This window comes from Microcebus murinus, chromosome 22 (genome assembly GCF_040939455.1).
Source record: "Microcebus murinus isolate Inina chromosome 22, M.murinus_Inina_mat1.0, whole genome shotgun sequence".
Taxonomy (NCBI): Eukaryota; Metazoa; Chordata; class Mammalia; order Primates; family Cheirogaleidae; genus Microcebus; species Microcebus murinus.
Genome location: NC_134125.1, coordinates 26,941,143 through 26,954,236, shown reverse-complemented (window position 1 = coordinate 26,954,236; position 13,094 = coordinate 26,941,143). Strand labels below are relative to the sequence as shown.

At 64.0% G+C, this 13,094-nt stretch overlaps 1 protein-coding gene across 17 annotated transcripts in view; it reads left to right on the top strand.

Annotated features, from left to right (window-relative positions):
- The window catches only part of ARVCF (ARVCF delta catenin family member), a 50,275-nt gene extending 37,388 nt beyond the window's left edge, over positions 1 to 12,887 (top strand). For 6 of the 17 annotated variants that reach the window (XM_012776566.3, XM_075996794.1, XM_075996793.1 and 3 more), the window contains 14 exons: positions 135 to 661; positions 2,088 to 2,587; positions 3,149 to 3,332; positions 4,087 to 4,204; positions 4,519 to 4,690; positions 5,373 to 5,390; positions 6,329 to 6,400; positions 7,929 to 8,056; positions 8,292 to 8,442; positions 8,656 to 8,854; positions 8,934 to 9,045; positions 9,139 to 9,229; positions 9,496 to 9,549; positions 11,199 to 12,887. In XM_012776566.3, coding sequence (XP_012632020.1) covers positions 135 to 661; positions 2,088 to 2,587; positions 3,149 to 3,332; positions 4,087 to 4,204; positions 4,519 to 4,690; positions 5,373 to 5,390; positions 6,329 to 6,400; positions 7,929 to 8,056; positions 8,292 to 8,442; positions 8,656 to 8,854; positions 8,934 to 9,045; positions 9,139 to 9,229; positions 9,496 to 9,549; positions 11,199 to 11,407 — 2,535 coding nt within the window. In that variant the 3' untranslated portion in view covers positions 11,408 to 12,887. Of the gene's footprint in view, positions 1 to 134; positions 662 to 2,087; positions 2,588 to 3,148; positions 3,333 to 4,086; positions 4,205 to 4,518; positions 4,691 to 5,372; positions 5,391 to 6,328; positions 6,401 to 7,928; positions 8,057 to 8,291; positions 8,443 to 8,655; positions 8,855 to 8,933; positions 9,046 to 9,138; positions 9,230 to 9,495; positions 9,550 to 9,934; positions 10,021 to 10,579; positions 10,701 to 11,198 lie in introns of those variants that run through there. The other 11 variants (XM_075996800.1, XM_075996799.1, XM_012776574.2 and 8 more) reach the window with 7 other exon arrangements.
- Positions 12,888 to 13,094: the final 207 nt, after the last annotated feature.

Genomic DNA, 13,094 nt, shown 5'->3' with positions numbered 1-13,094 from the left:
GGCCGAGCGGCTGCCACGGTCCGGTCTGCAGAGTGGGCACATGAGCAGCCCCCTAGAGGCCGGCCTGGCCCCACCACAGCAATTTCCAGGACTCTTGGGCTGCCCAGCCCACTGGCCACTTCCTTGTCCACCAGGTTACCAAGACGGTCAAGACGGTGACCACGCGGACGGTACGCCAGGTGCCCCTGGGCCCAGACGGACTCCCCCTACTGGATGGTGGACCCCCGCTAGGCCCTTTTGCTGATGGACCCCTGGACCGGCACTTCCTGCTGCGTGGTGGAGGCCCGGCTGCCACGCTCTCCCGAGCCTACCTCAGCAGCGGGGGCGGCTTTCCCGATGGCCCGGAGCCCCGGGACGGCCCCAACTACGGCAGCCTGTCACGGGGGCTGGGTGTGCGGCCCCCACGCACTGGCCCCCTTGGCCCCGGCCCTGCTGATGGCTGTTTCACACTGCCTGGCCGCCGTGAGGCATTTCCCGCCGGCCCTGAGCCCGGGCCACTGGGCGGCCGCTCCCTGCCTGAGCACTTCCAGGCAGAGCCGTATGGCTTGGAGGATGACACTCGCAGCCTGGCCGCTGATGATGAGGGCGGCCCTGAGCTGGAGCCTGACTATGGCACAGCCACACGGAGGAGGCCTGAGTGTGGGCGGGGCCTTCGCACCAGGTGAGCACCCGTCCCCTGTGGCTGCCTCCTCCCGGAAAGTGCCTCCTGGCCCCCCAGCTGCAGGATAGCCCACAGGTGGTCAAGCTGCAGGGGTCGAGCTAGTCAGGGACACTTTAGTTTGAATTGGCCCCAGCTCTGGTGCACAAGAGTCGCCAGGGCAGGCCCCGAGGCAGTAGAAGTCAGGCTGGGCACCCTCCCTTGGGCCTAGGGCATGGGAGAAGCTGGTCTGGTGACGGCGCCCAGCACCTGCTGCCTTTGCTTCAGCCAGATGGCCATGTAGACCCGAGCACGAGAGGCCCCACACTCTTCCCGGGCCTCAGTTTCCTCCATGCACAGTAGTCACTGAAGTCTAGAGCCCCTGGCCTTTCCGTCACAGCCTCTGGTTCTGTCCCCTCCGCCCTCAGTTTCTGTATCTGCAGAGTGGGACTGTGACCACAGCCTAGGTCTGGATTCCACGGTGTGACCCCGGGCCAGTCCCCTGACTGCTCCAGCCGCAGTCCCTGCCCTGGGAAGTGAGTCTGATAACGACAGCCCACAGGGTGACTGAGAGCCAAGGACATGCTGTGCCCTAAGGGGCGGCGACCTGAATGCCCCTCAGATGACCCTTCTGGGATGGCTGTAGGGAGCCAGGAGGAGAGCCGCCCACTCCTCCACATCCTGGCACCAGCTGGAGATGGGCCTTGTGGGGAGATGGGGTGGTTTTGTGGAAGGAAGGTGCCCCTCCCCAGTTGTAGACAGACATTCCGCAGAAATACGTTTGGCTCAGGATGGGGGACACTGCCTGTGACAGGAGTGAGTGAGCTCCCTGTCTTGGGATGGATGCGAGCCCTGGCAGCTGGCAGCTGGGGTTTGGCTCTGTCAATGGCTCTGAGTCCATTCTTTTTTTTTTTTTTTTTTTGAGACAGAGTCTCACTCTGTTGCCCAGGCTAGCGTGCCGTGGCGTCAGCCTAGCTCACAGCAACCTCCAACTGGGCTGTGATCCTTCTGCCTCCAACTGGGCTCAAGTGATCCTGCTGCCTCAGCCTCCTGAAGAGCTGGGACTACAAGGCATGTGCCACCATGCCCGGCTAATTTTTTGTATATGTATTTTTAGTTGGTCAATTAATTTCTTTCTATTTTTAGTAGAGACGGGGTCTCGCTCTTGCTTGGGCTGGTTTCAAACTCCTGACCTTGAGCGATCCTCCCGCCTCGGACTCCCAGAGTGCTAGGACTACAGGCGTGAGCCACCGCGCCCGGCCTCTGAGTCCATTCTTGTTGGGCTGCTTGTCAGTCTCGGCGTTCCCTCCCTCGGGGCCAAAGTGCAGATGTTTGCAGCCCAGCCCTGCTGGGTAGGTTCACAGTCCCCTGGAGAGGCTGTGCTGGGCAGCTCGGAGGTAGGGCTGGCCGCTGCTGTCAGGATGTCCATGCGCTCCACTTGCCTGCACAGGGCCTATGAGGACGCAGCGGATGACGGCGGCGAGCTGCTGGACGAGCGGCCTGCGTTCCCAGTGGTGACGGCGCCCCTGGCCCAGCCGGAACGGGGCAGCCTGGGCAGCCTGGACCGGTTGGCCCGTCGCTCACCCTCAGTGGACAGTACCCGCAAGGAGCCGCGCTGGCGGGACCCTGAGCTTCCCGAGGTGCTGGCCATGCTGCGGCACCCTGTGGACCCTGTGAAAGCCAACGCGGCCGCCTACCTACAGCACCTGTGCTTTGAGAATGAGGGCGTCAAGCGGCGCGTGCGGCAGCTGCGGGGGCTGCCACTGCTCGTGGCACTGCTGGACCACCCTCGGGCAGAGGTGCGGCGCCGGGCCTGCGGGGCGCTGCGCAACCTCTCCTATGGCCGCGACACTGACAACAAGGCTGCCATCCGGGACTGCGGTGGTGTGCCTGCCCTGGTGCGCCTGCTGCGGTCTGCCAGGGACAACGAGGTCCGCGAACTCGTCACTGGTGAGTGGGCCCAGCTGTGCTGGCCACCCCTGGGAAGAGGGGCGCAAGGCTGGGTTGGGGAGGTACCAGGCCACTCAGGGCTCGTGGCCAGTAAAACACCCAGGTTGTCGGGTAACCCGGCTCTGGGACAGCTTGCCTGGGAGGCAGGTGTCAGGCCCAGCCATTAGGGCGGGTCCCCAGTCCCTCTGCCCTCAGGCAGGCCCCTCGGCATGGCCCCACATCCCCAACGCAGCTGCCCTGGGCCTTGCACTTTGTGGGACCTGAGGGACAGGCGGAGCTACCTGTGGCCTCACGTGCCCACATAGCAAGGAATGGGGGAAAGGGCAGCCCTGCCGCACCCCTCCTCTGGGGCTCCTTGCCAGCTGGGAGCTGCAGCCTGGTGCTGTCCACACATCTCGTCCAGGCCAGGACAGCCCCATAGCTCCCCTGGCTTTTGTCACTTCTGCCATTGTGTGTGAGCTGGGGCACGGAGAGGGTGGGGTGGGTCTTGGGCATGGCCACCTGGGCAGGGAGGGAGGAGGGATGCCTGTGGTCAGCATGGTTGGCCGGTCGTGTCCACAGGCACGCTCTGGAACCTGTCGTCCTATGAGCCCCTGAAGATGGTCATCATTGACCATGGCCTGCAGACACTGACCCACGAGGTCATCGTGCCCCACTCAGGCTGGGAGCTCGAGCCCAATGAGGACTCCAAGCCTCGAGATGCCGAGTGGACGACTGTCTTCAAGAACACGTCAGGTTGCCTGAGGTGCGGGCAGCTCCTGCCCAGGCAGCATGCTCCCATGGGGTGACTGGGTGCCTGACCACACGCACCCCTGGGCCATTCTTCTGGTCGCAGGGAGGGCGGTGAGCCGCCCACATCTCGGGCTTCGAAGCCATGGTGTGAGTGTGCAGACGTGGAGTGAAGCCTGGTGGAGCGGTGCTCACCGCCCAGGTCTCCCGGCTCTGCAGTGCTCAGCCCTGCCCAGCACACAGCCCCTACCCTGAACCGCCACAGCTGGGGGACGCTTGGACCCTCATGTCCATCTGCCTTGGGGTCTCATCACACCTCCCTGTGACCTCTGCCCCTGGGGACCCCTGCAGAGACCTCTCAGGCAGAGCCCTGGTCCCACAGCCTGCCTGTCCATCGGGATGTGCCCCTGCAGCCCTGTGGGGTCCTGACCTCGGGGCATATGAGGGCCCAGACCCATTGTTGGCATGGAGGTGGGGTACACAGAATTTCCTCTTGGGGCCCATCTCTGTCCCTTTCCAGTCCAAGTGGGAGCCAGTGAGCCGCCTGTTCCCCAAGGAGCTGCCAGGCTTGGGTGTACCTCCTGGGACTAGGGGGTAGTTAGGCCCCTGGCCCCCTGTTCCCTGTGCCCTAGGCTGGGTGTCCTGTCCCAGTAGCCCCAGGGGGGCAGTGGGGCCTATTCAGAGATGAAGACAAGTAACCGAGGCTGGGCTGTGGCTGGGGGAGTTCCCATGGGGGCCAGGAGTCACCAGGCCTGCTCTTGGCCACCCAGGAACGTGAGCTCAGATGGCGCCGAGGCCCGGCGGCGACTCCGGGAGTGTGAAGGGCTGGTGGACGCGCTCTTGCATGCCCTGCAGTCGGCTGTGGGCAGAAAGGACACGGACAACAAGGTGGGCCAGGCAGGGTGGGGCAGGCCCACAGCCTCCCACCAAGAGCGGGGGAGAGGGCAGTGCAGGAACAGGCCCTTGGGCAACACAGTCTGGGGTGGGCACTGGACGTGGCCTTTTTCACAGCGGCCACACTGTGAAGTAAGTGTGATCTTCCCCAGCGAGGTTCTGGGCTGTGTGGCCCTCGCTGAGGGCCCCATCCCACACTTCTGGGACCGCGGTGGCTGAGGGTCTGCTCTGTGCCTAGGGCTCTTGGGGGGGTGGCTGCAGTCCCCATGCCCAGTGGCCCCGCCCCAGCCGCTGGCCTCTCCCTACAGTCAGTGGAGAACTGCGTGTGCATCATGCGGAACCTGTCCTACCATGTGCACAAGGAGGTGCCTGGAGCCGACAGGTACCAGGAGGCCGAGCCCGGGCCCCTGGGCAATGCCACAGGCCCCCAGCGCAGGAGGCGGGATGATGCCAGCTGCTTCGGTGGCAAGAAGGCCAAAGGTGGGTGGGTGAGGCTGGGATACCACTCTAGACCCCTGCCCTGGCTGAAGGCTCTCTGAACCCATGGCAGGCAGCAGACGTGGGCCAGAGGACACCTGGTCAGTCCCCAACAGGCAGGTTGGGGAGCAGCGAGCAGAGGACGGTATACTACCCCGGGTTACCACTGACAGGCCAGGGTGTGGGACTCAAGCCCTGCCTCCCCTGTCTACACAGTGGGGCCCCCAGGAGGGCACAGGGGAAACCATGAGGTGGTCCTACCTGTGCCCAGCCCCAGCCCCTCCACTCTGGGGAAGGGCTCTGAAAGCGCCACTGATGCCACCTGCTGGCCACTCACAGAGCAGCTGTAGATCCTGACCAGCCCAAGTGGCAGCCCCCATCCGCCTGGGCAATCGCCCTGCACACCCTTCCTCACACCTGCAGGGTGTAGGTTCCTGGGACCCACATCCCTGGTGGCTGCAGTGGCGCCTGTGCACTGCTACCTTCACCTGCCTCACCGACCCCCAGCCTCTCCTCCCTGTCTCACTGGGAGGTGCTCAGCCCCTAGAAGTAATTAGGGTGAGGTTCCTCATGCTGCCTGCTCTGGCCAGGGTGTACAATAGGAAACCAAGGCCTGTGGGAGGGCATGGGGGTACCTTTCACTCAGGCTCCTCTCCTCTCTCCTGTGCTTCCTCCTGCTGCCCAGAGGAGTGGTTCCCTCCAGGTGAGTCCCTGCCTGTCCTGCAGTCCAGGCCTGGCAGGTGCAGTGGGCTCCTGGGAAGGGGGAAGCACCTTCCAGCCTCGTCTGCGCCAGCCCTGGTCTCAGCACCTGGCCGCCATCTCTATGACAGTGGCAGGAATGTGCACCCCAGCTGCCCCTAACCTCAGACTTGCAGAGGGTGGGCAGGGCCCAGGGTGTTTGTCCCTAGGAGCACCAGGGAGCAGAGTTTGCCCCTCTGATGGAATGGGTGGTGTGTGGCTTGGGGAGACAGCACAAAGGTCCCATGAGGGTAGGGGTTGGGGGGCAGATCATCTGAGCTCAGCTCTGCTGCCTTCCCAGAGGAGAGAATCTTTCTCATCTGACATGGGGACAGCGGCTGGAGGCAGCTAGCTCGCTGTCTGGGGAATGTGCACACTTGGGCCCCACTAGTGTTACCTGGGGCTGCTGTGGGCTTTCAGCCTGGGTATGGGGGTTTCTGCTGCCTGAAAGAGCCTGGGACAGTGTCCTGGCCCTAGACTGGGAGAGTTTTCCCCTTGGGAAAGCTCTTGGTCTAACCCTGCCCTCTGTGTGATCCAGGCAAGTCCTGTCTTGTCAACTCTCTGCTTGTAACTACCTGCCGCCCCACCTGGGCTCCCGGCTGTCTCAGCTGCACACGTAGTGGCCGCCAGAGAGCCATGGGGAGGGTCTGTGTAAGGCTCTCAGTCCCTGGTGGGAGATAGTCCCAGGGGATTGGGGCAAGGCTGGGATGTCCCCAGGCCCCACTGCCACTGCTGTCCTCTGGGCCAACCCACCTGCTCAAACTCTGAGAGTGGGGCTCTACTCCCATACTGGATACAGAGTGTTCTTTGGGGCCTGGTCAGGAGAGGGCTGTTCCAACCTTCCTGACACACTCCTGTCCCCAACTAGGTCTGCTTGACCTCCTGCCCTGCCTTGCTTTCCAGGGAAGAAGGATGGTGAGGTGGACCAGAACTTTGACACGCTGGACCTGCCTAAGAGACCCGAGGCTGCCAAGGGTGAGTGGGCTGAGGCATACCCTGCACCCTTGGGGAAACCTGGGCCTAGGACTGTCCCCACGGTGAACCTTTAAGCCATCAGGCAGGGATCAAATGGGGAAACCGAGGCCCAGAGGTATGGGGTTCCCCAGAGTATAGTCCAGTCCCAGGGTACCTGCTGGAGTGTTTGGAATCAGTGTCATTTCAGGCAAGGTGGGTAGAGAGGCAGAGAGGCCAGGCGCTTCCACGGCCACACAGCAGTTGCAGGTGGGCAGGGTTGGGGGAGTCCCCCAGTGAAGGCAGGGCCTCCAGTGCCAGCCACAGAGCTGGGGTTCATGCAAGCGGACTGGGAACCAGGCAGGAATGGTCAGACTCAGGTTCAGGGGCTGGGCCAGAGGGACTCAGCCTGCCCAGCTTGTCCTTCCTGTCCCCAGGTCTGTGGCATCCTGCAGTGTTGGCCCTGGGAACCAGCTTGAGGGAGAGAGGTCTGCCTGGCCAGCCCTGCAAGTGGGAAGACCAGCAGGTCCCCAAGTGGGGTGGAGGGGGAGGGCCCTGCGTGGGGGTCTGAGGACAAGGGTCACATACAGGCAGAGCAGCAGCCTATGCAGATGCCTTGAGAGGGGTGAATGTGAGTGTTTGGGGGCTGGAGCACAGCGGGCACTGGGGTGTGAAAACTGGGGAAGAGGTGGGAACGGGGGCAGGACAGGAGACGGAGGCAATGTCTGCAGCCAGGCACAATCCCCCATGTGGGGACAGGCAGGCCTGGAAGGCTGCCTGGGTGCCTCCTCTCTGGAGACTGCAGGGCACCAGGGCAGGTCCGGTTGCTGGGGAGCCTGGAGTGTTCGCTGGGGAGAGCGGGTCCTGTTGCTAGGGCAGCTGCCCTGGTCACAGCCTCAGTTAGTTTGTGCTAGGCGGGCCCTGCCGCCCAGAACGGAGCCTTGGTTGCACAGTCTGTTCCCTGCGAAGGCGGGCCCTGTTGCCAGGGGCGGGACCTTGGTTGCACAGCTTCAGTTGCCTCCAACGCGGGCCTTGTAGCCAGGGGCTGGGCCCTGGTTGCACAGCTTCTATTTACCACCAACCCGGGCCCTGTTGCCAGGGAGGGAGGGCCCTGTTGCCAGGGGCGGGCCCCTGGTTGCATAGCTTCCATTACCACCAACCGGGGCCCTGTTGCCAGGAGCGGAGCCCTGGTTGCACAGCTTCAGTTACCTCCAACCCGGGCCCTGTTGCTAGGGGCGTGGCCCTGGTTGCACAGTCTGTCCCCTGCAGAGACAGCCCTGTTGCCAGGGACGGTGGAGTTTGTTGCTAGGGGTGGGGCCCTGGTTGCCCCCTCCTCCCCACCCCAAGTTCTTGGGCTGCCTTTGCTGCCTGGCGAGTCGCATGGACTACGCCTCAGTTTGTTCCTCTGTGAAGTGGATCGCTTCCCTTCTCTGGCTACACTGCTAGTAAACAGCATTGCGCAGCTGCTCTGCACCCGGCCCTGGCCCCAGCGCACCCAGGCCCTGGGCAGGAGGGGAGACGGGTGACCGTGGGTGGCGGCTGCTCTCCCTAGGCTTCGAGCTGCTGTACCAGCCTGAGGTGGTGCGTCTCTACCTCTCCCTCCTCACCGAGAGCCGGAACTTCAACACGCTCGAGGCTGCCGCCGGTGCCCTGCAGAACCTTAGCGCGGGCAACTGGATGGTGAGGGCCAGGGCTGGCGGGAGCTGAGGGTCTCCAGCGCCCAAGCTCAGGGAGGGTAGGGGCACGTGGGCTGCAGGCCGCGCTCTGGACGGAGGTGGGGCCGCTCGGAGGAGGTGGCGTCAGGGCTCTGCCGGGTAGGGAACAGGACCAGGTAGGGGAACAGGACCGTTCTGGTCCAGAGGCAGGAGCGAGCCTGGCCCTTGCCACTGAGCCCCACCCCTCCCCCACTGCGCAGTGGGCCACCTACATCCGGGCCACTGTGCGCAAGGAGCGCGGGCTCCCTGTGCTTGTGGAACTGCTGCAGTCCGAGACCGACAAGGTGGTGCGCGCTGTCGCCATCGCCCTGCGCAACCTCTCGCTGGACCGGCGCAACAAGGACCTCATCGGTGAGGAGCTGGCCCGGCAGGCCTGGGCGCGGAACCGGGCAGGCAGCTCCGGGGGCCTGCCTTCGTGCCCGAGGGATGGGTGGTTTGGGGGTCCCGGTCCCATCCCCTTAGCTCAGCCCCCTGTTCGCAGGGGTCTTGCGTGTTCCGGGGCCTGATCCCTGCTCCACCCCAGAGGCTGGTTGGAGGCATGCCCTAACCCTGCCCCACCCCCAGGGAGCTATGCCATGGCGGAGCTGGTGCGCAATGTGCGAAGTGCGCAGGCACCTGCGCGGCCCGGGGCCCGCCTGGAGGAGGACACGGTGGTGGCTGTGCTGAACACCATCCACGAGATCGTGTGCGACAGCCTGGACAACGCGCGCTCGCTGCTGCAGGCCCGCGGTGTTCCTGCGCTAGTGGCCCTCGTCGCGTCCAGGTGGGGCCAGGGCGGGGTTGGGCACTGCTGCGGAGGGTCCATGCTGACCCGCCCCACTGACCTGCCCTGCCCGCTGCAGCCAGTCGGTGCGTGAGGCGAAGGCGGCGTCGCACGTGCTGCAGGCTGTGTGGAGTTACAAGGAGCTGCGCGGCGCCCTGCAGAGGGATGGCTGGACTAAAGCGCGCTTCCAGGTGCAGTCTGCCGGGTCTCCCTCACTCCACCGGGTTGGACCCCAAGCCAGAGCGCCCCGACCTCACTCCCCACCTGTGTTTGTGTCTCCCCAGTCGGCAGCTGCTGCTGCTAAGGGACCCAAGGGGGCACCGAGCCCTGGGGGCTTTGATGACAGCACACTGCCCTTGGTAGACAAGAGCCTTGGTGAGTCCTGGCTGGTGGATGGTGGGGGTCGGAGTAGACAGGTCTTCTGCCACCAGATGGTCCCATAGCTGGTCTCCTGGGGACTCCCTGTGGCATCTGCGTTTGTGTCACGTTGGCGGCGGGGGGTTGTCCGCTGACAGGCTGGGTAAAAGGAAGCAAAGGCCTTAGTATCAGGGCATCAGGGTCGCCAAGGCCAGCCCTGCTGCAGTCTGTGTGCCTGGCCCCCGACCACTGTGGGCAACCAGTCACCTCCCCATGCCTTGCAGGCAGCGAGAAAACAGGCAGCCGAGACGGGTTCCCCATGGATGCACTTGGCCCAGGTGAGTGCAGGCACGCTTGGGAGTAGCTGAGGTCAGACATGAGTCTGCCGGCTCTGTGGGATGGCTGTGGGGGGTGTTGGTTGGAGAGCAGAGATCTGGGGTGCTCAGGAAGCGAGGAGCAGGGCTGCTAGGGAGCCGTCAGTGCCAGCCAGGGCCTCCAACCGGCCAGCTGAGGGGAGCTGGAGGTTGAGCTGCCATGAGGGACAGGCAGGGCCACACCCCTGCGAGGCAGGCGCTGGTGAGAGCTGGGGCTGGCCCAGGCCTCCAGGACAGGGCGGGCGGAGCTGTCTCCCAAAGCCCTCTGTCCCTGGGGCCTCCTGTCCAGGCTGGGAGGGAGACCTGCCCTTATAGGCCCACCGCTTAGAGTCCCCGCCCCACCCCACAGATGGATACTCCACAGTGGACCAGCGGGAGCGGAGGGCTCGGGGCGGTGGCTCTGCAGGGGAGGCCTCTGAGAAGGAGCCTTTGAAAGTAAGTGGCTGTGGGCAGGCACCCAGGGAGGCTCCACGCGTGGGGGTGGCCTGGAGAGTAGCCCACACCTTGCTGAGTCTGGTCTGGGTACTGGGGGCTGCTGGGCCGTGGAGCCAAGCCCGGGAAGCCCTCTCACGGCAGGCAGTCTGTGGGTGCCAGTGGTTTTGTGGACTGCACCCACCAGGAGGGAGGGGGCCTGGAACAGAGCCCTGCCCAGCCACACTTTGCACAGCCCCAGAGAGCCTGCGAGCAAGAGTGTTTGCACCCTCCTCTGCATGCGCATGCCTGGGTGAGGGCAGCACCTGCCGCCTGCTCCATGCCAGTCCCCGGGCTCCGTGGCCAGGCCTGTGTGTGTCCACGCACCATCCCGGCCCGTATGAGCCACACCAGCTTGGCTCCCCCCACCCTGTGCCCCCGTGCTGCCTTGGCAGGCCCACCGTTGCAGCACTCTGGCTTCAGCCCGGCCCCCTGCCCAGGCCCGCCCCGTCGTGAGCTCCGACTAACCTGCTCTGTTATGCTTCTAACGCCCTCCTGTCCACTTGTCCGCTGTGCGCTGCAGCTCGACCCTGGCAGGAAGGCCCCTCCCCCCGGGCCCAGCAGGCCCGCGGTCAGGCTGGTGGACGCCGTGGGGGACGCTAAGCCTCAGCCCGTTGATTCCTGGGTCTAGCTTGCATGCCTGGTACGTTCTCTTTCTGGTTGTCCGTCCACCTGTTTCCCGTCCTCTGGGCGGGGGCTTCCCACTCGTCTCCGCTGTCTGCATGCTCTGCTATTCCTGCATGCCCCCGGCCCCCGCAGGACCCCAGCCTCCGGGCAACAGGCCCAGACGCGGGAGTAGGGAAGGCCAGACCGAGGTCAGAGAGGGAGGGTGCTCCTGGGCCCGCAGCGCCCTCCCCAGCACTGTGGGATGAAGGCCTCAAGGAGATGGGGCCAGAGCAGGCCGGTCCTACACCCTCAGGTGCCCCTAGCACAGGGCCCCAGGAGGATCAGCAAGTCAGGATGAGCCGTGGAGCCGAGACCCTCAGGGTCATCCCGCACTACGCAGGGCAGCTGCCTCATCCACATCTCTATCCACAGCCCAGGGAGGCAGCCACCCTTCTGGGAGGTTGCGTGCTGTCCGGTCCTCCTCAGTCGGCCCCACTGCCCGCCCACGTCTGCACTGTCCCCTTCTCCCTCCACAGGGCCCAGGCCCAGCTGCGTGTTCTTAGGGGTTGGATCACCCACGAAGGGGCGTCCTGAACAGACCCTGCGGTGGAGCTCACAGCGCCCTGGCGGCAGGGGTTGGCAGCACCTCTGGTCCAAGCTAGGGCCTGACTGTGGACACCCTCCCTTCCTCCCTCCCTCTGCTCTCCCCACCTCACCCCCTAGGCCTGAGTTAGCTGTTTACTGACCGGGTGCTGAGTGTGCTCCAGATGAGGCCTGCTGGGCTGCCGGGGCGGGGCCTAGGGAGGCTTAGGGGAGGGCGCCTGGCTGTGCTTTGGGGCTGGCGGGATAGGAGGGCACGCCCCTGCACAAACAGTGCCTGAGAGGAGTGGGCTAGACCTGGTGGTGGAGGCCCCAGGGGCGGGCAGCCAAGCAGGGAGGGGGGCAAGGGAAAGAAGTTGGACGTGGAGGGCAGGGGCGCTCCCCTGGGCCACCCTGCATGGCAGGCAGACCACAGAGGGAGGCCTGGCCCCAGGAAGGGAGGCTTTGAAGGCAGCAAGATAGGGGCCAGTCTGCGTGTGCCCCCTACCCGCCCTTGGAGTCCTGCAGATGCGTGGGACCCCGTGCAGTGGTTCCCTTCCCTGCGCCTACTCTTCTGGGGCCGAGGCTGCTGCATCCGCCCAGAACCCAGAGTAGCAGTGGCGGGGGACTGCTGTTCAGTGCCTGCTGTTTGTGATTTAAAAAACCAGAAAAACACTGACAAAAAGCATTAAAAACGAAACCAAAATAAGACTGTATTGGTAAACATCTAAATTTTTGTAAGAAAATTTAAAAATTAAAAAAAAAAAGCGACAAAGGAACTTTTTGTACTCTGTGGCTGGGATTCTTTGTGGTCAGTGGCCAGTGATGAGGGCTGCGTTTGTCTGAGTGGCGATGGCCCCAGCGTGGGCTCTGTTCCTGGCCCCTGTGCTCGCTGGTGATCTCTCTATACAGTCAGAGAAGGGGGCTGGCTTCTGGGGGCTTGGCATGGGCCCTAAGCCCGGGAGTGGGGTCTTGGCCAGGGCTGGTCTGGGCACAGGTGGACTCAGCCAGGACAGACTCCATCCTTGTCCCTAGTCTGGGACCTGGGGCCGTGGCAAGCCTTGGAGGTGGTGGGCAGTCTGCCTACTTTGGGAACAGGGGCAGCTCTGGGTTTAGGTAGACACAAACCAATGCCATTTCACTGCTTCACCAGCTGGGCAGCTACAGGAATGCCATGGCCGGTCTGAGCCTCCTCTCCCATGAGCAAGGCCAGGTTGGCTTAGGGAAGGTGCTTCTGCTCAGTGCCACACGGGGACCCAGAAGGGCTGGCACCACTGTGTGGCCGTGTCCACCCATCCTTCTGACCAGTGCTTGTCTGGTCAGAGATGCTGTGAAGGCTGATACCCCGTCCCAGTTTCCTGGGCAGGCAGATGTCCCATGGGGTGGGGGGTAACAGGCGCCCCTGGCCTGGTCACAGGAACAACAGTGCTGAGCAGAGCTACGCCCCTAGCTATGCCTGGGAGCCCCTGAGCCACACATGACACTAGAACCCAGCCAGCTAGGGCCTGGCCTGCAGAATCAGTGTCCCATGAAGGGGCTTTGTAGGGCCAAGCACAGTATCCCACCCCTGTAGTCCTAGTCCTCTGGGAGGCAGAGACAGGAGGATGGCTTGAGGTCAGCAGTTTGAGACCAGCCTGAGCAATAGCAGGACCCCGTCTCTACTAAATATATAAAAAATTAGCCAGGCATGGTGGCGCATGCCTGTAGTCCCAGCTACTTGGGAGGCTGAGGCAGGAGGATCACTTGAGCCCAGGAGTTGGAGGCTGCAGTGAGCTATGATGACACCACTGCACTCCAGCCTGGGCAATAGAGTGAGACTCTTTCTCAATAAAAAGAAAGGGGGCGGGGTGGGA